At 40.4% G+C, this 24,610-nt stretch overlaps 1 protein-coding gene across 1 annotated transcript in view; it reads left to right on the top strand.

Annotated features, from left to right (window-relative positions):
- GPHN (gephyrin) overlaps window positions 1-24,065 on the top strand; it is a 172,677-nt gene extending 148,612 nt beyond the window's left edge. Inside the window, exons 17-22 of the mRNA XM_010159134.1 lie at window positions 12,935-13,022; window positions 15,092-15,165; window positions 18,243-18,307; window positions 19,518-19,621; window positions 21,021-21,117; window positions 23,049-24,065. Of these exons, the coding sequence (XP_010157436.1) occupies window positions 12,935-13,022; window positions 15,092-15,165; window positions 18,243-18,307; window positions 19,518-19,621; window positions 21,021-21,117; window positions 23,049-23,182 (562 nt within the window). The 3' untranslated portion in view covers window positions 23,183-24,065. The remainder of the gene's footprint in view (window positions 1-12,934; window positions 13,023-15,091; window positions 15,166-18,242; window positions 18,308-19,517; window positions 19,622-21,020; window positions 21,118-23,048) is intronic.
- Window positions 24,066-24,610: the final 545 nt, after the last annotated feature.

Here is a 24,610-nt window from a genome sequence, read left to right as displayed (position 1 = left end):
TATAGGCAGAATTCAGCCACAGAGCCCTCGCCTCTCCCTGCACCAGTTTAATGTCCAACTTGGGTGCAATTGGATATCCTGTGAACAGAATTAGTAGTAGTAGTATCATTTAACAAATGACTGCAAGAAAAGGCTTGTTAGAGAAACAGCCTAAAATCAGATGTCACAATATTAGTTTTTGCTGAAGTGACTTCAGTTCTAGATCTGCTGAAAGAATGATGGTGTTAGAAAGTGTGATCACAGCCTACAGAATGCAGGGACACTGCGTGGCGGTTTGAAGGTGATTTGGATACGGAGGGTCCTCTCTTTCATTGTGCCCTGCCAAGAAGAATATTCTTTTCAAGCAGAAATGTTTAATATCTGTTACAACTCTTGATAATCATCAGGGCAAACCAGATAACTTGTCATATGCGACAAGTCATCTCATCTAATGCACATATTCAGAAAACACAAAAAAACATCTGAGCCACAACAGAGGTGAAAAAAAAGGACTTGTGAAATGGGGAAGTCCCAGGGGATCTTCTGTACCAGTAGGAAACTACGTAGTGTGGCAGGTAGTAAAATTTCATGCTGTAGAGGTGGCAGGTGCAAAGCTAGTGCACAACAGTGTGTCATTCTCATAGTTGTCTTCAACACAAGCATGGACATCTTCCTGAATTAGCATTTCTAGACTCACAGGCGAGTACTAGAACATGACACTAAACAGCAAATAATAAAGAGGACAGAATACTATGAAATCCTCGTATATTTGGAAACAGAGGGAATCTGTAACTCTGTTGGAGTGAAATAAAAACAACTGTAATCTATTTTTGAGGCATATGATAAGATTTTTAAAAGTACTTGGAGACTAAGTTCTGTTTCCAAGAGAACTTCAGCCTCTAGAAGCCAAAATATCATTCACTTTAATGACTTTAAACCTCCCGAATGTCTAGATCATATATAGGAATTTGGGTTCCCAAGTCACTGAGAAATTTTTGGGGATTGAAATTTTACTACTTTTACTGTAGAAGAAAATAACTAAAATTAATAAAGGCAGCAGATCCAGAGAGATCAAAGAAGTGGTGAATGTTGACGATGGCTCACTGTGTCAGTGGTATGAATCACTTTTTTAAATGTTTATTAGTATATTATTAATAGAGCCAAGTATGAATTGATTGATATATATATATGACTAAAGAATGTAAGTAAAATTTAGAGGTTGGAGGAATATAACCTGAGAAGTAAAGCTTTAGGAGAAGAATCATAGCAAGTAATCTGCTAAATACAAGGTGTAGCATATGTATAAAGCGCTAAGTCTCCTGTAGAATTAGAAGGTTAGTTTTGATCTTACCTTTTTATTCCCAGAACAAAAAGACAACAGTGTATTGTACAGATTTCAGAGGAGAACCATTCAATATTTTAACTGGTTGAAAAATGGACACAAATAATCTCTTAAATCTTACTTCAGAGTATTAGATTAATTTTCATCTGATACTGATGGACAATATGTAGTAGAAACACAAACTCAGAAGACCAGTACCAGCAGAAATAACACAGCAACAGTGTTCTGTAAGGACAGAATGAGCTTTGGCTATTTTAATATGTGATACTCTAATGAATTTGAAACTTTCTGGGAATTTGGACAAGATGCTTTTTATTTCCTTACTTTTGTGTCATTTAGAACCATCATTACCATCATGTCATTTAGAAACGTGTAGTTTCAGTCTGTCTTCTTGGAGAACATTGTGAGAGAGAGAATACTCTTAAGAGCTTAGCACCTTGCTAGAAAATGTTCTTGATTTTTGAGGCTGTAATGCTGATGGGTAAACCAGAAGCCAGGATCACTTGAAAGTCTTTTGTATGTCACTTCCTGACACAGTGACCCTATTTTGATAAACAAAGACTGACTTTGTTCTCTGGCAATGAACAGAACAAACAAGGGACTGAAGCCATTTAGGAAATGGCTATCTTGGGAAAACTGTGAGGAAGAAATTGACATCTAAACTTAGAACCTGAATAGTTTTAATATTTTTCCACGACTTCCAAACAGCATTAGTACACATCTGATCTGACAGACCCTTTCTGTGATGCCCTATGAAGAGAAACAAGGCATTTAGGAGGCGATAAAGAGGATTTTAGATTTCATGTTAGCAGTGTCCGTGTGCACGCATAACAGTGTAACTTTACTGGCCCACTCACCTCCTCACCTTCCTCAGTCAGACAGGATCTGTTTGTGCCCAGAAGTGATCTTGGACATGATAGACCGCCACTCTGCTATGTGCAGGATCAACGGGGTCTTGGCTGGGGAGCAGGGAGAGAGGTTGATTTTGTTGTTGTCAACAGTCCAGCCAGCTGAAGAGAAGAAAGAGCTGTGCCATGACAGTTCATGACCTGGTCCATTTCAATCCTGAACATCTTATTTTAGTTTTATTTTTAAAAAGACATTTATAAATTTTCATGTCAAATGAAGGGTTTTTACATTTTACATTCAATTTTCCTACATTTCAGAGTATAAAACTGGTTTATTTGGTTTATTTCATATTTCTATTACAAAGGACACTATGTAAAAATTATTTCTTCCTGGTGAAACTGATTTGCAAGAAGGATATGTGAAAGGGAATGCTATCTTCATAAAACAGGAATTCATAGCAAAACATTAATTGTTTTAAGTAAGGTCCTGATAACAGTAACTTTCTCAGTTTTGGATATTTTTTCTCTTCCTGCCTTTTGGAGCAGGGTAGCTGGGTATGAAGCTTCTCGTGAATGAAGTGGCATCTTTATTGACTATGGAGATATAGCATTAGGACAAATATAACCTTTTCCCCCTTGTAGTCCAGAAGGTGACATTTAATATGCCTCGAGACCCATTTCCTGAATGAGAAGCTAGAAAGTGTGAGTAAAAATGTTTCAGTGGAGCCCCATCTCCAAACATTTTCCCATTATCTGTGGTCCTCCTTCCAAAATGCCAGGTGTTGAACACTTTGTTTTGCTTTGTCTGGAAGTCAAGAGTAAAGAATTTTCTCCATAGACTCTGCAAGGAAAGATGAACTGTGCATTGTTGGCATGCCCCGTTGGGCTGAAATCCTTCCATAACTCCACTCTTCATCCTTGCCTATCCAGCCAATAACAGAAAGGTGTTCCCATGCACTCCCTTTCTCTCCCGTTGGCTGGCCTTGCAGAGAGGAGGCATTCCCCATGATGATTTTAAATATTCAGAGCCACCAAGGGGGACACAGCTGGGCACTGAGCATCCCTTTCACCCCAGGAGCCTCTCTCCTTCCCTGGCTCTTTATTATACCCCTTCTGCTTCCTTTGCCCTCAGGAAGCCAGATGTTTTTAAAGAAGAAGGGACACAGAGCTTCCAGAACACTGCGGAGACAGGCCTACCAGATTGGTGAGCACTTTTAAAGCACTTGGGACGTTGAGGCACATGCATGCTCACAGGCAGGCTCGACTAGGTGTCTGTCAGTGCAGAGCTCGGAGCACGGATTCTATCAATGGTTGCCATACAGGAGCAAGTGGTGGTTTATTCTGTCCGTTAAGTAACACTGCCTTGTCCGTGAAGTTCTTACGCACCAGTGCACTGTAGACATACATGGCTCCACAACGTTGATAAAATTAAAATTCTGTTGATATCAAGAATGTTTACCTTGCTTGTCAGTAGCAGCAAACATCTTTGTCCATCAAGGTTTTTCTCTTTTAAAAATAGAGCAAATTAGGAAGAAACCTGCTTGAAGGTAGTAGCAGAGTACAGCCCCAGGGAAGTCACTGTTACGACTCTTCAGTCATACGTGCATACTTGTTTTTCCATTACCATGCTGATCATCATAAAACAGGCTAACTGGGATGTTCACGAAATCTCTAAGCTATCCACTCTGCTTTTTTTCCAAAATACATGTACAATTATATACTGGGTCTTATTTAGGGGGCTGGCTTCATAATACAGATTAATTTACAGAACTTACCTCCTATCACAGGCAGGCCAAAGGGGCAGGAGTGATAACAGAGGGTGAGTAAACCACCTGTTGTTTTCTCCATTAACACAGAAAAATTAATTTCTATAGTTTGGTTCTTGTAGGGATTAGAAATAGGCAGAAAAGTAATGATAAACCCATTGAAGGCTAGTACCTGAAAACTTCAGTCATGTAAGGATCCTCACTGAGGCTAATGAGCCTATTTTTTAACAAGGGGTTGCAGGATTGAGTTTTACCTTTACGTTCACTTTGCATACTGGAAAAACAAGTTTCTGTACTCACTGCTGAATAAATCTGCCATATTCGTAGCTTTCAAAAGGCTTGTTCTTGTTTAGCAATCAGTTGTTCATGCTGAAGCCAGGTTGTCAGAAATGTAGGTTTTCCTCATTAAATTGACTAAAGAGATCAATGCAATAGAAACCTACACTGTACTCTACACATCCCTAGAAACTTAACTGCAGTTAGCTTACAATTACCTGCAGTCTTTAAAACATTTTAGATCAATGTAAAGAACATGATATAGGCTGTCTGCTTTACCATAAATTGCTTAGAAGCTGGAATCTACCCACAGGTGACGAACTTGGAATACCTCACACAGTTCGGTTCACATATCACATACCAGGCTGCCAACAGCCTAAATCTAGAGGACGCATTAAATGAGCCTTTGATCTCTTCTAAGCAGCACCGGGACAAGCATCAATAAAAAACAGCTCCTAGTATAAAGCCTTGCTACCCAAATCATAGCAATAAGAAAATGCTTCTGCTCCCAGGGCACCCCCGCCACACAGACCTAACTAACACGGGGAGAAAGTGCAGTAGGCATTTTCTGACACTAAATAACATCTTTGTGCTTGAAGGAATGCAGTCCAGTATTGTGGAGAGAAAGGACATTCTAGGTCGTTCCATTGAATAGCATCTGTCAAAAAATTGACTTGCTGGTCTCAAACAGAGTAAGTTTCTGTTCCTTCACTTGTTTCTAATAAGCTGTAGTTTACTGTTCTTGGAGGATTTGTATTATGTTTTAGTAAAGAAAAATCAATGTCATACTTCACATTTTCTAAAAAATAACTATTTGTTTTAAGACATAGCTGAAGATAGGGAATTTTGAAAGGCCTTTTTGTATTGCCTCTGACCTGTGGTTTCCAAGTAATTTTTCTTCTGGAGACAGACATTTTTCCAAATGACTAAGTCATGATTCTGTAAAAGGTGGATCTTTACAGAGAAAACCTTCATTTTCAGGCATTGCCTTTAGGGACTGCATTTCTGCCTGTTATAGAGACATCCATACTGTAATTCAATAACAGGTACACCAGTCTACAGGGGGGATGATTTTACTTAAAATTCACTTTAAATGTATTGAATATTTTCTTAAAAATGAAGCTAAACCAAAATGAAAAGGCAAGAAATTCCATGATAACAATACCATGTCACTGTGTGTCAGATTTTGTAATACTGTAAGCAACTGGCCCTAATTACATCAATCATAATATTTTACTTCCAGTTATGTCAGTATAAGCCAATTCTCATATTTCATGAGTGCTCTGGAAGAAATAAGTGAGAAAAATGTTTGTCCTTTAGACTCATCCATGCACTGTCATCTCTACAGATGGGCAAGGTGTTTGGCATTGATTATTGTGTAATTTCAGTCATATTATTTCAACCCAGCTACAACTGTTGGAAATTTTCCACCCCAAAAGTGAAAACTTTTCAGTGAATCCATATAGATTCACTTCCTTCATAAGAAGGGAGATAAAGCAGAAGCTATTATCTTTACCAGTGAAATTCCATCCAACTTCTTGGAAAAACTAATGGATTTCTGGTAAGTATTGGAATAAAGTTCATTGTCTCAGCCAGCAAAATAGCCAGGGATAATTTATTAATTAATGGAGACCAGCTGTTCTCAGGCTTCTCCTTACATTCAGTGGACGTACACTAGCCTGGATTTAGAGTGGATAAAGTGCTGTACAGGTTAGGACAGTGGCACAGCACCTGAAGACAACTTTTATGAAAACTTTGGTCCTGTTTTTTCAGCACGGATGGGAAAAAAAACAATCACTACAGGTCACAAGCAAATGCTTGCAGATGAGTGTACACAAGCAGCAGACAAGAATGTGGTACGGGACACAACCATCAACAGTGCAATACCTTTGCGTAGGAATGTGGTCCATAGCACATAAGTACCTGGCTTCTACAACAGGGGACCTTTTCCTGTTGCACTCCCTGGGTATCTCCTTTTCTGACCCTGCTCTGGTCTTTTGTCATTCTGGCATATACATGAGCGGGAGGCTTCTGAAACAGTTCATGAAAACAGTAAGATATGTTAGCATCCAGATACAGAGAAAAAGTTGAAGGCATTAAGGCAGATCGCATGGTAACTTCAGCAAAAGGGTTGAAGACCTCTAATCAAAGTCTCTTTGAGTTCATAAATGTAACATGGAAAAGAATACTCTGCAAAATAGCATTCTTATTTGCAGCAGCATCAATTAAAGGAGCAGCAAAAAGTAACAAAGACAGATTCTTTTATGTTGCTATCAGATAGACAAAACTTGCATAGTTATGTTGAACAAGCAAAAAGCTACTGTAATTATTCCAGCTTTCCTCACAAGCTGGCCCATATTCTTAGGGAAAACATATTGCATCTGTTCAAAGTGATCCAGGCAATTACCACAGAAGGTAGCAGGAAGAAACATTGTAAGAACATGATGAAATACGCTGTGGAATTTTGAAACAAATACAGTTGCAGAAGAGTGCCCATATGTTCCTACATACATCATCAGAATCGGGTTGTCTTCTGCTTTAGACAACCCTACTAGTCAAAACACAGAATTCCTATTACATTCAAATTTTCATTCATTGAATGACATTCACTAAAATACATTCATCGAAATACATTCAGTATTACATTCTGCAGAAGTTGGGGTTTAGTCGGCTAAACCTAATACGGCAACTCTTCACTATTCTGTGTCCTGCAACTTACTGCTATGCAAAATATTCCTCTTGGCCATGAGGTGAGAGGTGGGTGAGAGACTTTGTCATTATGCCTAGCTGCATTCATCTATTCATTTTGAAATCTGTCACCTCAACTGGATGAGCACAAGAAGAAAAATGAGAGTTAATCATAAAGGATCAAATCCATATCCCATCTTTCCTCAAAGAGAAATGTCATTGAGCTTGATGAGGTCTCTGTCTGGGTAGAATAAGTACAGTCTCTTGGTTTTTTTGATGAAAGTTTTACTTTGGTAAATGCTTTGTGGTTTTGAAGTTGTTTCTTCTTTGTTTTCTGATGCAAAACTAGAAGCTTGTTTGGGATCTTGGCATACAACAGGAATTTCTAGCAGTTCCTTGTACCTTAGTTGAATCTTTTCTTCTTCTGGGAATTCTGCTTAGCAGAAAAGAACCCTCATAAGACACGGAAGCAGCACACACCACTGTTCCCACGTTTTGTGGGCATGGCCAGAATGTGCTAAACTCAGGGTCCCTACAGACGGCACAGCCTTTTGAAGTTTGCAGTCAACTGCTGTCGTTTCAAGGAGCAGGTGGTCTGCTTCGGTCTTGGTGTGACTGGTGTAGGATCACTGCTAGCACTTCAGTATTCACTGTGTGCGCAGGAATCTGTAACTGATCTGAATCTGTGAGGATTCATGTCTGAAGGAGTAATTATTTCAGCATGTAACTGAAATACTTGAGATACTTTCAAATGAAGTAAAACAGTACGCAAGAAAGGTTACCCAGCTCTGCTTTTGTATGCACCGTAGACACTTCTGCATGCATCTGGTGCATTATGGTGCATGCATATCTTTCTGTGTCTGTGTCCAATATATCTGTAAAGCACACAGGTTTAAGGCACTAACTGTGATGGTTTGCATGCATAAATTTTGCAAGTATGGCTTTCCAGAAGACCTGGGTTTATAAAAGCTTGGGCTGATGCATAGAAGAGTATCACCATCGCAAGTTTTTCTATTAGTCACCCAACAGTAATAGCTCTGTATGGCAATGAACAACAAGGACTGGAAATTACTGTCAGGTAATGAGGTTAATTGGAATGAATGAGACTACTGTGGCAAAGAACTTGGTGGAAATGGTCCTGGAAATTAGTAATGAGCTACGGATTTTGTACTGTGACAATGGCTTGATAAGTCAGTCCTAACTACATGGTCCACTTCGATTTCACAGCGATCACTCAGTTTACTACAGAGTAGTAGGTGATGCAGATCACCGTTTGTTGTTATTTGTTTTCTAAATTAAATTTAAAAAATGAGTAGTTTAATTGCATGTATCAGACTGCTGGTGTTGAGGGTTGTATCACAGAAAAGGCTGACAGATTTATAATTAATGACACTGGAGCACAACAATAGGCTCAACAGAACTGAATTAACAGACGTTGATTTCTGTTTGAAAGAGAAAATTGCACTGTAATTTAGGGTACTTCAAAATGACACTTGAAACAGAGAGAGTTCTGTGGTCTTGACAGTACTGTAGCTATTTCTTTGGAGAGAGATAAGGGATGAAATCTTTGACATGGCTGATGTCTGTTTTAATGAGACTTGCATCATTTTCTTGTTAAAGTTCCTAAGCTCCTGTGTATATTTTCAGTTCAAAGACAGCTCAGTAATCAAGTGCTGCATAACTGTTTTCCACAAACAGCTTTGATAATCAGAATTTTTCATGAATCCAGAAGGTGTTCCTGTTCCGGTAGCCTGCCATCCTGCAAGCCCTCTTTTCAAATTAATGAAATCAAGTAGCATGTCAACTGCAGTGTCATGCATCTGCTTACTGGATTCTACACACGCTGCTGCCACTACACAACAGATACCCTCCAACTAATTTCCAGATTGTACTGTTCATTCTGTTCCATTAAACTGAATGAAGAGGGTCAGGAAATTGAGGTAGTAAAGTAGATACTCTCTTTATCGGACTGGCAAAATTACCAGAGAATATAAAGTATACTTAGAAGTACATGGAATTTATGCAAGGCATTATGTTTGCAGCTTCAGAAATGCACGTACAATACACATAATATTTGTGCAGGCACAATCTGCCGTAGATAGGAATTTTGACTGTGGAGGGAAAGTTTGGGTTTGTGCTTACTTACCTATATAAACAGTTTTGTAAACTGTATGCAATCCTTACAGAACAAATTTTCTTAGTTGCATTTACAAAGGAAGCTGGGATGTGATCTGAAGCATACAGAGAGTATAACTTTTTAATCAATTGCAGCATGTTAGAAAAGCACACCCCCTTCTTGCGCACAATGTCACTCTGCCTTTGAAAATCATCAAATGAAGCAGAGTAGATGTGCCATCTGGAAATGACACTTCCCATCAGAATCTACTTTACGTTGATAAGGTATTCACCATTATATTTGAGCACCTGTTACAGTCCTGTCCATGAGGGAAAAAAAATTCAAGAATAGCACTTTCACAAGGCATTTGAAAGGATTTATCATAGTAAATTAGACCATCAGTCTAGCTAATATGGTATCCTGCCCCTAGCAATGGCCAGGGCTTCAGAAGAGAGGATCTGATTTGTACCTGATCAGACAGCGAGTGTTATTTCACAGCTTCTTGGTGATCTGTCACAGGCCTATTAGAATAATCTTGTCCTGTTAGGCTCAGGTCTCAATGTTATTTTGTCTATTCTCTCAGAAGTTAATAATCTTCAATTATTTGTTCCCTTTCCATGTCAATCTAAAGGAGAATCTGCTCATTCTTACACAACAAATGAAATGAGAAGTACTAGCTTGTTAATCTGATTATATCAAATACATGTTAATATGCATTTTGAATGACAACTCTCTGCATTAAATCCACTAAAAGCAAGGAAAATGTTTGCTGCAGTGTTGATTGAAGATTACAGCAGGTGACTCCTGTAAGGTGTGTTTTGTGTGGATTGCAGAGGCATGGAACTACCAGCCTCAAGTAGGGTAGAAAGTTACACAGATCCGAGTGGGAAAAAGAAATATGGCACAAAGAGAGAAGCCTTCTGCAAAGGCAAGGGAGGGAATGCGGTCTCCTTTCTCCAGGATAAAAAGCAAACTAGCATAATCATTCAGTTTATTACAATAAAGTTTCTATCGCATCTTTCATTTTGGAAGAATTCAAGGCATTTTGCAGCTATCTAAAGATGACGCAGTGCTGGATAAAGTTCTAGTGGTAGAATTTTTAACTGTCTTGCGTTATACAGATGGTAAAGAAAGGGGTATATTCTACAGGTCATTCTACTGACAATGCTAAAAAAATTGCACCGAGTCCAGTAATCTTCCACTTTTTACGTGACATGTAATAAAAAAACCTCTATGGTGAACTACTCCAGTGGTATGCTACCCTCATAAACAAAGGTGTGAATGGAGTCCTCACCTAGTTTGAGTTTGAGCTTATTTTGGGGTAGTTGGGGTTTTTTTTTCCACTTTGTTACCTAATTCCGTATATACACATATATATATTAGGTATGTAAATAGGAAAATTTACATTCTCTTTAACTTTAACAACAGTTAACTACAGACTCGTTTGCTTTTTACCATTCCTTCCATTATTCACAAACCACAGCCTAAAGCAAGCACACTTCATAATCCAGAATTAAGATGTCCCCAGACAGGTGGTCTGGCTACCTATAAGTAATTTTTAAATAATTAAGCAAGATAAAATGAAACCGCCTGGAACAAGCTCCAGATAAGGTCCCCAACGGCATCACAACCTAATGAGAAAAATAAGCTGAAAGTAGTCTTGGCCTAGTAATAGTGGCCTGAGTGTCTCCCTGTCATTGAGCTTCAGGAAGGCCTGTATCAACCTGTGTAATGAATATGTATTCCTTGCTACATTCCAGCCTGCACGCTCATTGGCAGGGATTAAGGAATACTTATATCTTGAGAGACATTTCCTATTACAAACTCTACAGTAATCTTAAGAAATATCTTATTACATCCAGATTACTACTTAGACAATCAAAATGAAACAGTTAGTTCTGAAGAAGACACTAATAGTAGCCAATGACAGACTTGCTTCCTTCCTCTTGCCTGAACAACTAGGGAAGACTTGTGCTCGTTTTTGACCAAAATGATCCTGAGATTTCAGAGGGGGCAGCTGAGAAAATAGCTCTATTTACTAAAGAACAAAGAAGGAGATTTTTGCTTGTCTCAACGTTTTGTATTTTCTCCCAAAGCAAACAGAGTTCAGCCATTCATTATAGGCCATTTAGAGTATTCAAGATACCCAGTACCCTAAACAAAAGTCGTGGGGGCATGCAGCAATATCTGCAGCCATTGTTTTCCATGGTAGTGTATAATTTTATCTGATTGAATACAGCCTATACTATAGCACCAGCAGTCTGCTCTTCTTTCTGCTGTAGTTTGTTGCCTACCTCTTACAACGCAATATGACCCTCAAGAGAGGACGTAACCCAACACCAGTAGAAAGGTTTTGCCAGATAACCACCTGCCATGCCGAAGAAGAGGCTGCGACACGGTGGAGAAAAGATCTTGGCTCTTTCTGCCTGTGAGGCCTAACCAGGCAGAGGACAGTCGAGGGCTCTCCGGTGAGGAGTGTGCAGGGTTGCATGCACTTCAGATACCTCCTCAGAGAGGGAGCACAGGCTTTCTTGTTGTCACATGAATTGTTGTGCACACAGCACCACATAAAACTGCTGTTCCTATTTCACTAAACCATGGGCAAAGACGTGATGCTCCGAGGAAAGGACTTTTCTCTCTGAGACCTTTGGAAACACATGGTTTCTGTAAGTCTCCGAAAGGTCAGTCAGGACTTGCGTTGTATTTCTAATCTTTCCTGTTTCCAGTTCAAACCCCAGAATAACTGCAGTGATTCTATCTTTTATTGAAAGGTAGCCAGAGTTCCCAAAGGATCACCTACGTGCCAATTGCAGCCTGAAAAAGCCTTCATAACCTGTAATGGCATTTTGTAATTGCAGTGTGGCATTTAACTGAGGTGCTGTATTCCAGGTGGAGTCCTTCGTACAGTCACTAGCACTACTGCCCGCTCGCTCAATTCCATTTGAAGTAACAGCCTCCTATGAAAAACTTCCAGGGTCATTAAAGTGAAAACGTACTGTTGAAGGAACATTACATACAGTCGTAGCGATCAGTGGGCCTCTGGTCAGTTCACAAATGTTAAGTGCAAAGTATGCATTTCATCTATTGGAAATTCTTCTGGATCCCTTTGCTGTTGTGTAAGCTGTGTTACTGAGTTTCTCCACTGCATGCCTTGAAGCTCTGTATTAGCACCAGTGCTGCTGCTAGATCGCTAATGTCCACTTCAAAGCTTCCAGTTTAGAACTAAGAAAAATCAAAAGGGTTAAGGCACCAAAACTGAAATATGCTCGGCTTCTATTCTTCACTTTTGCAGTTATACTCTTTGTATGGAACAACATCACAGCTCCCCTTACGCTGTTTCTCATGAAGGTAGACATCTGAACAGGATGGACTGTGTTTTTTCAAGATGAAGTGGATGTACAGCTGGCTTTGCTGCAGAGCCCACGATAAATGAAGGATTTACTCCTACTTTTCACTGATGGAAGTTTACCCCCATCTTTGCACACATCAAATAAGCCAGACAGGTGGTACTGCAGCCTGCTCAGTGGGCCAGTAATTTTCATGTGCCAGGTGCCCTTATGTAGCCCTGTCAGTTCATCTAAATCATAATTTTTATTGCTACCAACTGTGCAAATTACATATTTTTAGACACTTGTATTAGTGTTCTTCAGTCCCAGCCCAAAGTACCTCACTGTTCCCTTTGCAAGGCTCTGAGAGAGAAAGCTTCCAAACGGTGTGGGGGTCACTTAATGAGATTGCAGTTCTTGAATAGGGCAGACTGGAGTCTTAAGAGGAAAAATATCTCCTATCATCCTAGAGCTGTTACCTCTTTCTTAAAATTCCTGTGTGTATATACATCTGCGTGCGTGCAGACAGACACTTACACTACAACTCGTAACAGTTTCATGCCACTAATCAGCTTGCCTGTTCTTTTCTGTAGCCCAGATGATTTACTGAATGCACTGAATGAGGGTATCAGCCGTGCTGATGTCATCATTACATCAGGAGGTGTATCTATGGGGGAGAAGGTATGCTAAATTTAAGTATGACTTGCTACGATATATGTAAGAATTTCAAGCCAGAGTCTGTCATCAGAGCTTCTGCTTTTGTATTAACATTTATTAAAAAGGGATCTTGCTTTTTTTGGAACACTTAAATGTGAATTCATTAAGAAAATAGTCTTTGGTGCTATCCTCATTCCCTTTGTTTTTATTACTGTACTATAGCAGACGGTACAACAGGGAAGATTTTAACTCTTGGTGTGAGTGATTTGCAAATGGGGTTTTATTTAAGGGACGATTGATGGAGTTATGATGAGGGAGGTGCTTGGTTAATAGCACATGAAGGCAACAGACTTCTTTTTATGCTTAGCGCAAGTAAAATATAGAGAGAATAAAGCTACTTTGAAAGTACTTTGAAAAGCAACCTGAGTATATAAATAGCTCTTTCTTACTCAGCAGATCTCTTTCCTGAATATGCCAAAGCTGTATCTGTTACAAAAATAGTTTTATCACATTTTGCACCTGATAGTCCTACAGAGGCAATACATACGAGACAGAGTGAGCTGATATATTTGCCTTTTGAATCATTAACAGAATTGTTGATTGAGTTCCTGTTGGTAATCCCTGTGCCAAAACCATCAAAGAAAATAGGGATACACAGATGCTGGTGGGGCGTAGATGAACCTGCAGGACATTTATTAATCATGACTTATGCGAAGGAAAACTCAGATTACTTTTTGATCCCAGGCTGAATCTGTGAGTTTGGCAGGTAAAAGAAACATCTCTCCTTTTATAACTAACAGATACTAGAGACAGTCACTAGGAGATGGCAAACATGAGTGCTGTTTTTGTCACTTTTCTGAGTAGAAATCATATTGTTGGATACATCATGGAAATGGATAACTAGTTAAACTAGTGCCAGTTGCTTTCAATCCCATTATTGTCCTCAATGTTCCTTGTAGAATAAGCAAGGACAGGTGCTGGTCTTTAGACTGGGAACGTGGCAACATAGTGCAGACACAGGAACACTAGGAAATGACCGGACTACTGAACAGTCTTACAGGCATTTATGACTTCTGGCTAATTTCTCCCCAGCCTGAATTTGAGGCAACAGCATGAAGTCAGTAGGCTCTGTGTTCCACTGATGGTTAACCCTTGGATACTGAGCTTTCAGCTGTTTCAGTGAAGTAACTGTGAACATCCAAAAAGTAAAAAGAAAGTAAAAACAGGGTTAATGCAATCACTAATTGAGAATTCCTGCCTGGCTGAGAAAAGTTGCTGCTTTCCAAGTATTTGAACACACACACAAGAAAAAATTAAATAAAAAGGTGGGAAAACTGCAAGCGAGCTTCAGATTTACTGCTTCCGAAGTCTCTCTGCACACATGACTCATGTCCTGTGTCTTTAATCTCACTAAACACAACAGACAGGATACTAGGCCTTCGAGCACAGCCATTTTCACTAAAGACTGAACAAGTAATTTGATTTGTTTTAATAACTGGATCGATTGCATTTATGCAAAATCATTTAACTTGAACAGTACACAAGCCACCTGCAGTTTTTCCTTTCTGTGGACTGTTAGACCACTGTGAATCAGACCATGTCCCCAAGAAATTACAATACTTACAGTATCCTGGAAAACTATGATTTCTACAGTACAGTATTGATTTCCAAGGTACTGGGAGATCGCTAGCGCTACTGCTAGATAGCGTCCAGGGCAAAAGTTAAATAACTGGATGATTTTAAGTCTTAACTTTGAACCATAAAGACTTTTTTCCATCTTTTACATAGAGAATGTTTTAGTCATAGGTATTTGTGGGGTCTTCTAAGACTCTGATGCTGCAGCTGACTTTAAACTAAATATATTACTATGTCTTCGTGGAGTCAGGTTTGGCACCTAAAATGGGTCTGTTCCTCACCTCTTCTTTTTGAAAATACTTCCTTTCAAATACTGGAAATTCCCCACTTGACTGTAGCACTTTCAGGGTATGAAAAGTCTTTCATCTTCACTTGATATTAATTAATTGCTTTGAATGCTTAGTTGATGTAAGCCACTTTGATGTTACTTAATTAATTTTCTTTTTTAATTTAAACAGGACTATCTTAAACAGGTGCTGGATATTGATCTTCATGCACAGATTCACTTTGGCAGAGTTTTTATGAAGCCAGGGTAAGAAATCTTTCTACTTAGGCAGCATAGATGGAGGCTATATTTGGCCAAATATCCTATATAAGTGCTTCGATAGATTTCAGTTTTCCAAATATACTATAAACCTCATGGTAGATATATATGGGAAAAGAAGCAAAATCTGTCCTATTCAGTTTAGTCATCATCTTTATGGGTGAAATTAACTGGAACAGAGACATTACTTTTTATCAGTAAGGGATATTTCTCTGGTAACTGTAGCAAATCAGATTGGGGGACTGGGGGCAAACCAGCATGGTGTAAACACGGCCGCGCTCTTCACTATGATGAGAAAGCTCAGATATTGACATTGTTATGAAATAACTGGGAAATATAAGGACATTTAACTGCTGGTTTGCTTAATGAGCATCTCATCTCACTTCAAAATTTGCATAAGTCGTATTCCTACAAACAAGCAATTTCTTGAAAGAGCTGGAATGACAGCTGATTTACAAAGTTTTATCTAATTGGCATATTGAGCATAGTCATTTAAAAGTAAACACAATCCTTTATGGGTGTAGTTTGCCTCAGAAAACTGTTTCAGTATTGCTTCCCTTTCCTATTAATGAATCTGGAAGTGTGCTTTGTAGAGAAAATGAAAACTACATGTGTCAAAAATAGGGAGTTCCCTTTCTCAGTACAGTAGCAGAAAGATGTACAGCTCTGCCTCACTGACCATGGGATGCCCCTTGTTTGCAAGCCAGGTTGGCGTGGCCCGGTATCACAAGGCCAAGTGCCACTTCGAGGAATTCAGATTCACAGAGTGGAAGGGGTTGGAAGGGACCTCTAGGGATCACCTAGTCCAACCCCCCTGCCAGAGCAGCATCATCTAGAGTAGATCACACAGGAACAAGTCCAGGCAGCTTTGGAAGGTCTCCAGGAAAGTCCCTTGTTTGCAAGCCAGGTTGGCGTGGCCCGGTATCACAAGGCCAAGTGCCACTTCGAGGAATTCAGATTCACAGAGTGGAAGGGGTTGGAAGGGACCTCTAGGGATCACCTAGTCCAACCCCCCTGCCAGAGCAGCATCATCTAGAGTAGATCACACAGGAACAAGTCCAGGCAGCTTTGGAAGGTCTCCAGCAAAGTAGACTCCAACACCTCTCTGGGCAGCCTGTCCCAGTACTCTGTCACCCTCACAGAATGATTCCCTCTAGCCCATAACCATTGCCAGGGAGCAGAATAGAAAGTGGGTGTTTGCTGAGGAAACAGACAAACGCTTTCACTGTCTCTACATACAACCCAGTGAAGAACTGCATGTGGGTTTGGTGTTTGTGCTACCACCTCCCTTCCATAAAAGGAACTAATGAGCTGACAACATGCTTTTTCCTGTGCTGGATCTAGCACAAGCATGGAAATTGCTCACTGCTTCTGTCATACTGCTACAGCTGATGTGGGGAGGTCCCAAAAGTGGCATCTGCACTCCAGCCTCTGCTGCTGACAATAATGGATAACCTGAGTTAGAGAATTCAGGATATTAAATTCTGGCTCTGGCTTATCTGAAAGCAAATGTAATTCTTCTGGTGATCCCTCTGTAGACTTGTAGCAATAAACTTTTAATAACCAGCCAGAAAAGCTTTAGGAAATCTTATTTTCCCCAAACATTCATTTTCATTTTATGCTGTAGAAAATATATTTCTTACTGCTACCAAAACATTTGGTCATCTAATGTCACTGAGAATGCAAGCACACTCATTTTCATTGGCTGTAGTGCAATAGCAAATACTGAGTCTTAGTTTTTATTAATTCTGTCTTAAAAGGCCTTAGGTATCAATTGTGATTATTATATTGGGAAAAATTCCCTTGAGTCAGTTCCAAGAGCAAAGCCAGCATTTGCTTTGCATGCCTGTATTTTGATGTGCTACACAACTGCAGAGTGATGCCTGGGATTTGCCATTCCTCCACTTGATTTGAAAGCTGCTAAGCTAATGTAAGGTTGAGCTTGTCTAGCAGCACTGCCAGAAGAAAGTACTGGAAGACTTTACCAATTATGTTGTTGACATCTCATATGAGAATTCAGAGTTTCCAGTAAAGAGGAATTAGCAATTAGATTTTTGGTACCTCAGTTTGTGCACTGGTTATAAGATTGGCAGGTCTGGCACACAGTTCCCATTAGGTCAGAGACGTTTTAAAACAGAAACTTCAGACACCAACTCCTCCTGGTAAAACAGGCTGTCGGTCAGTCCTAGCAGATACAAAGCTAGGTAGTCATGATCAAAGCATGGCAAATCTCCGGAGCTGCTGCGGGTCATCAGCTAGCATCTGCTGACCCCACTGGTGGTTGTTAGCTCAAGGTGAAGCCATGGTACTCAGCCTAATAATTGCTTCTATAAAGTATCATTTCTAATGTTTAAAAGGATGATATTAGCATGGGTATATAGAAAACTTCTTTTTTTAACTTCTCTTTGCCAGCCACATTCTTGAGGCGTCACCTTACTGTCCTACTTGTGGAACTGCAATAGGTCGCGTCACTGGTCACTATAGATCACGCAGGAGCAGCTCTGAAAGGCAGAGCCGCTCTTTGCTGATAGATCCAGGTCTCACCGGACTGCAGCTCTGGCTGTCTATCTGGAATTGCCCGTCTGTAGACTAGCTAGCATTTGCTGCTCTGAGGCGCTGCTCCATTGTCACTACGGCTGCAGACAGTGCAGTAAGGGAAATTAGAGTCACTAATGTTACAAAAGGTTTGGAGAGCCTTATATGAAAAACAAAAAAACCCAACCAAATACAGCTCTGTAACTGCATATTTTTGGTATTACTTCGTTATTAATTGGCTTCTAGCATGAAGACAGGATTTAGATTTTTTATTACTAGTTCAACTGCTGTTAGATGTTTCCTTACCAGAAGCACAATCATCTACTTAAAACTTCATAGCTGAGTACCAAGTAAAACTAATTATTCTGTCATCACAGAGAGAGGATTATACCCCCAGTATGGAATAAGCAGCAGGTGCTAATGAACAGCTGAGAGACATCCTGTTTTCTTTTCCACATATCTTAAATAATAACATCGTAATGTTCAGTCAAAGTCCAGTGCAGATACTAAATAGCTTTCCTTCTCCATAGCCTGCCAACAACTTTTGCAACTCTGGATATTGATGGCGTAAGAAAAATAATCTTTGCGCTCCCAGGTAAGATGTTTTGTGGATTACTTCTGTTGCTGTGCGTAGATGGCAGACATGAAACAGAACGGTGACCTTTCACAGCACCTATGACTGGTGTTGGCATGCCTATGGAAGGTACCTGTAAGTTTTTCATGGAAATTTTCATAAGAGACAGGCTTATAGGGATATACTAAGGAGTGCTTTTTTGTTCCCATTCTCCGAATTTGCCAGTGTAGAGGCCTTAGGGTTTCTCCCATCCAACAATTTCCGTGGGTTCTCTAAGTGGTACAATACAGGGGTGGGTTTTTTCCTACAGTCAGTGCATCCGCTAGGAAATACTGAAAATGGACTCAAAATCAAGGGAGTGCCAACGGACATGTCACAGAATGTGGGTTTTCTGTCACGATCGTGATCATGCCGTGGAACCGAAAGAGGGCAGCGTTGCTTTGCCTTCAGAACAACATTTCCTTGGGGATCTGGCTACAAATCTCCGTCCTCCTAAATCAGGAGGAACTTACTGTTACTGCTCTGGCTTGGCATGGATTTCTGACTACACAAGGAATCCCGTTCTTCATAAGATGGTGGTTTTCAGGTGCATCTCTAGTGCTTTTTCTCTCTCCTGTTTTAGTTGCTGCAGTACATTTTCTTCCAGGGGACATCAGTGGAACATCTGTCTGATCGTAGTATTTATTTTAGAACAGTCCAGATGTGTAAGGCAAGTGGTGTTTGACAGATATTGGTCATACACCTCTCTTGTGAGTCAACAGAAAACTATAAATCAGTAGAACTCTCCTCAGAATTTGTACTAAATCATTTTACCACTCTGTTAGGGAATTGAAAGTTATTTTTCCATGGGTCTTGGAAATCTGAGTCACGAATCAAGAGCCCTGTCAGGTAGGACCTGTACCCGTGCACAGGAAAACCTGCCCTGTCCCCAGACAAGTCTAGGCGTAAGGCAAAAGGCAGTAGAGGAACAGAGGCAAATGGTAGGGCTTGAGGAACATGGGGCAGTTCTGGCCAGAGCAGGATTTCAGCCCACCATCAACCAGAGTGTAGCTTTCAACAGGTGTACTTGCCGCATGTCACTCCAGTCTTGAATGAAACATTTCCTATATGTGGTCTGAAAAGCTCTTTAAAGTCCTTTAGAGTGCAATTGCTATAAAAACTTGAGATCACTTTCAGAATTTCACTGAGTAAACTGAGAGGGAATAACCACCAACTGTTCTTTGTCCTACAGGCAACCCTGTGTCAGCTGTTGTCACCTGCAATCTCTTTGTTGTTCCTGCACTGAGGAAAATGCAGGGTATCCTAGATCCTCGGCCCACCATCATCAAAGCCAGGGTAAGAAGCTCATCCTCTATTTAAAAATTGTCTCAGGGTATTGAAGCACAGCTCTCTGGGCTCTGAAAGGCTCTCGTTTGGGGAGTCTGAGCCCTAGACCAATTCTGGCAAGTTTGAAGGAAGTTCACACAAAACACTGTACATTCTCAATCTCTGTTAAAGGTAATATTAGGTCCCATGATTTCTAAGAGTTAGATGGCTGTCAGATGGAGCAAGATACACAGACGCAGAGGCAGCCGTTTGCCAGTCGGGCAGGAAGGACACTTTTCTGTTTAAAAAAAAAAGTTCTAATCTATGGTAAAAAATCCAGAGTAATCTGGAAATCCCTAAAGAGTTGGATCGTTCTGTGTTAGCAATGGAAAATATAAACTTTAAAGCCTTTCTGTTCTTATTTATATGGCTAATCCACATGACCCCCACCCTAAGCAATATAAAACCCCTAAACTATTCATTTCAGTCTTACAAGAAATCATGGATATTGTAACTCTGTTTAATGTAGATTCAAGGCACGTTATTATAATGTGTATTCTTCTATTTTTTATTCAAATAAAATACTGAAGAGCAGATCACCTTTTGTAGTTTTCCTAGTGTTCTTGGTTATGCACTTTTACTGTTTATCCCATGTCTCTCTTTCGCACTTCCTTAGGTATCCAGATTTTTCTTTATCTCACAGCTAAAATACTCTGAAAAAGAGAGCAATTTGTAGTGACCTTCACTTTTGCATTAATTTTCCAATGTGTTCCGTTAAATTTCACTGTGAGACATCCCCTGTATGCTTTTTTCATTTTAAAGAGTGGCCATTTCCCTTTTGTCAAGAGCTAGCAGGATTCTGAATGCAAATAAAATTTTTATCTTTATGCAGTGTAATCCAAAAACAAGAAAGCTTTTCTCCAGAGAAGAGCAATACTATCTTTAAACTCCCAGTAAAGGAACAATTTTGAAATATTCCACTTAATGCATGTAGACTCCATCATACACTTTATAGAACCACAGAACGGTTTGGGTTGGAAGGGACCTTAAAGACCATCTAGTTCCAACCCCCCTGCCATGGGCAGGGACACCTTTCACTAGACCAGGTTGCTCAAAGCCTCATCCAGCCTGGCCTTGAGCACTTCCAGGGATGGGGCATCCACAGCTTCTCTGGGCAACCTGCTGCAGTGCCTCACCGCCCTCTCCGGGAAGAATTTCTTTGACATATCACAGTTGTATTTCCCATAAATACTGCAGTTTCTACCTTCTACAGCTGTTGTTCTTGCACTGGACCCCATCTGACCTTAAAATGCAAGTTTTTCTAGAAAGACTGTTTTAAAAGAAAAACCATTGAGCTGTTGATTCTGTTACCTTACACAGTGCAATCTGAATGCGTGACGTTTTCATCCTTTCTTTGCTGCTTCTACAGTTATCATGTGATGTAAAATTGGACCCCCGCCCAGAATATCATCGGTGCATACTGACTTGGCATCACCAAGAACCACTGCCTTGGGCACAGAGTACAGGTTAGTGCTCAGCCATGCAGACGGACAGACGCACTCACACAGGTCCTTGCCTTCCCTGTCTAAAAACGTGCCAGGCGCGCGCACATTTTTCGTACAACCTTCCTTACGCAGACTGATTTGCTGACATACGAGTGCACATGCCTACACACACATTTGTATACAACGCTGTCATGATATGACTTACCACTTTAACCATTAATACTTCCTTTGTCTGGATAACCTGCCTTTACACGCGTGCACACAAAATACACCTGTATGCTTGTGTATGTGCACGCATTCCTTTTTAGAGACATCCACCCGGCTTACTTCCACTCAGTGGCACATTTGCTTATTTTTGCTCTTGTGCGTGTCCTAAACGAGCACAAGTTGGGGCGTAGGTAGGAAGAATACATGTAAAAGAAGTGCAGTTCCAGCTGAACTGGAAACGTAGGTGAGAGAGCAGAGGCTGTATGTGTTCTCTTAAAGCAGACTAAGGCTTTCATTAGTCATGTTTGCCACCTAGGGATACTTTTGGATATTCAGCTGCAGTGAGGTAAATACTACATTTCAATACTTTTTTCAGCTGTGTACTGCTAGAAGACAGACTCTGCCTATTTCTCAAGAGTTTCAGGTCTCTAAACAACTAATTGTCGTTTTCCTACATCCAAATTGTTCAGTACAAAGCACGATGTACAAGTCTCCACAGGGAAAAGAGGAGCTCGGGTGCCTCTTACTGTTTACTCAGAGAAAGTTTTTACTGTTGACTCCCAAGATCACACACCCTCTGACGTATTTCCAGGTACCATTCAAGGTTATTACTTGCATCTCTGACGCTGCATTTGCTTTAACTCCGTTTTGTTGTGCACCACTTCTTTCCTTACGCAAGCAGGCTGTCTGGAATGATTTCTCTCTCAATCGGGAAGTTTGAAAACCAAGAAACTAAAGGGCACAACTTTTTATTGCATTTTTATTTTTGGTCAGTACTGCCAATGTGATGCTGCTTATATTGCGGACCTGTTGTGAAGCTCAGTGTCCCAAAGAAATCCATTCTTTTGAGGTGGTATATAGTCTAGATTTATGCAGCTGGTCACCATAACGGTCGACCCGAGGATCCCGCTGAAAACTGTGAAGTCCAAGTGGAGGTTTCCAATTCCTCTTTTGTTAGTTCCCAGGTTACAGGTCCAGCTGGGTGCCTTTGAAGAGGGACCTCTACCCCAGATCGCACCCTTCAGTTGTATTCGTATTGCCCAGCACCTGATCCCAAAGTCCAGTCACTTAATTCTGGTCGGTGGTCTCTTGATTTCTTATTGTTTTTCTTTGGCCTTCTTCTGAAGTTGCCTCATTCTCTTGGAATTGTTTCCTTGGTCCCTATCTTCTTCATACTGCTGGCATCTGCTGGATTCAGCTGGTTCTGTGCTAGCAGCATTAGTTTTATCAGAAAGATTGCTCTTCATCAGCTCTTGCGGCCTAAGGCTTCACCTACCTTAGGTACTAGTGCTAAGCTGCCAATGCTGAACGAGCCTGTTCAGAGGGAAGAATACAGTTAATTTAACTCTTTCTACAACAGTATATTTAAAACATTCTAGACTCTGCTGGTTTTAGTCTCCGTACGGTCGGAATTAGTTACACAAAATGAAAAATAAAGTAATTCTGATAGTATTAGAAATTTCAACACAAAAGCAATTTACTATGAGAGGATACGAGGTACAGGGAACCTGGAAAGCTGGATAGGGAAGCAATCAGCAAAGGGAATGAGAGTTTTGAGAGCCAGAGCCATGTGAGGCCGACTGATTCTCTACAGAGTTTTCTGTTTCCCTCTGCCTTGGAACAGCGAGATCCCGAGTTAGGAACACGTGCATCTCCGTGTGAATTGCTTCTTTCCCCCATGGTGTGGTGCAGCATGTGAAACTGCCTGAAAACTAAACTGAATGTTTTTTCTCGCTGTCCTGCAGGGAATCAGATGAGCAGTCGTCTGATGAGTATGCGCAGTGCCAATGGACTGTTGATGCTACCTCCAAAGACAGAGCAGTATGTGGAGCTTCACAAGGGGGAGGTGGTGGATGTCATGGTCATTGGAAGGCTATGATGTCACCAGCAAGAGCGAAGCTTTGATGCATGTCCACATATCATTGACTGTATCCTGTAATATGCAACGGCACAGCTAGTTTTTCTGATTTGGATAAAAGTTGATCAGTATAGTCAACATCTTGAATTATATTTCAAATGGAATTTAAATAAATACCTTTTAAAAAAAGAAAAAACTTTAAACAAATCTTAACAAAAGAAATTTATTCTGATTATATCAAAGCAACTTTTTCCTTTCCTTGCAATTGCTTTGTGTGTTCAATGCTAGTTCTAATAGCGGTAGCTTTTGGTAGACAGCAGTAGGTGCCTGCAGAACTTGTGTTTTTTCTCATCTTTAAGATACAACTACTTATGCTCTTAAAACAAGGCTGTCTGCTTATTTATACTAGCGTAGACAACACTTGGATTTCCCTTATTAGTATGCTTCATAACCGCTTCACAGAGAGCTTCTGCTTGTTCTTTATCTTGTATCTCGTGTTGATGTGCACAGTGCCAAAAGCGGAGTGGCTGCGCTGGGAACCCAATGAAGCCCCGGGGTTTCCTCACCTCGCTGTGCATTCAGGGATCTCTCTCATCCCGGCAGCCACCCGGCTCAGTACTCTTGGGCAGTAACTGGATACCTTTTATTTCAACAAACAACAAAAAAATCGCTTCCTTAAGTGCTGACAGCCTTTTTAACCAATACATTTAAAAATGTACAGAACTAAAAACTAAAAAAAATCAAAGACTGATCTTGTACAGATATTAGTGTTACCAGCATTCGTGTGGAAATTAAATGAGCAAAGAAATAAAACTAATGTTAAACACCTCTGTACCATAACATTTTCTGTAATGATATTGAAACTTAAATGAATAAAAAAAAAATCCTCAATCATTATTTAAAATTTCACCTGTTTAGCCTTGTTGTTTGAACCAAAAAAATAGTGGTTTGAGAGGGTATTTGGGGCGGTGGAAGAGGACAGGCAGGAAGGGAGAATCGTGTATGGAATCTAGGGCCTGCCCTCATACAGTGTCACGAGTGAAGCAAACACAGAGAGTGAGGGCTCTCTCACTCACCTCCAAGGGGACCAAATGGAAGCAGCGTTCAGGGGGTTTTACAACAGGACTAGTTAAAGCTAGAGAATACTTTTAGTTTTCCCCACCTAAACTGCATAGCAGTTGCAGACAGTCCTGGTGCTGCGCTGTGTGGGATTCGACAGAGCTTTTCTATTTTTTTCCTGAGATTCTCCTTTTGATACTGGGACTGTTCAGCCCTCGCCAGATTATGTATTTTGGTAATTTCGCGTTTCATCTGGGATTAGGACCATAGCAGTGCCCTACAACACCTTGCTTCTTGGAGTTCATGAGTTAAATGCTACCCCATCAACGGGATTCATGAAGCCAGAACATTTGTCCACCGTATTTTTTTTAAGACTTAGTAAGGGAGGAC

Source organism: Eurypyga helias, unplaced genomic scaffold (genome assembly GCF_000690775.1).
Source record: "Eurypyga helias isolate BGI_N326 unplaced genomic scaffold, ASM69077v1 scaffold1889, whole genome shotgun sequence".
Classification (NCBI taxonomy): Eukaryota; Metazoa; Chordata; class Aves; order Eurypygiformes; family Eurypygidae; genus Eurypyga; species Eurypyga helias.
This window is presented reverse-complemented; position numbering and strand designations above follow the sequence as displayed.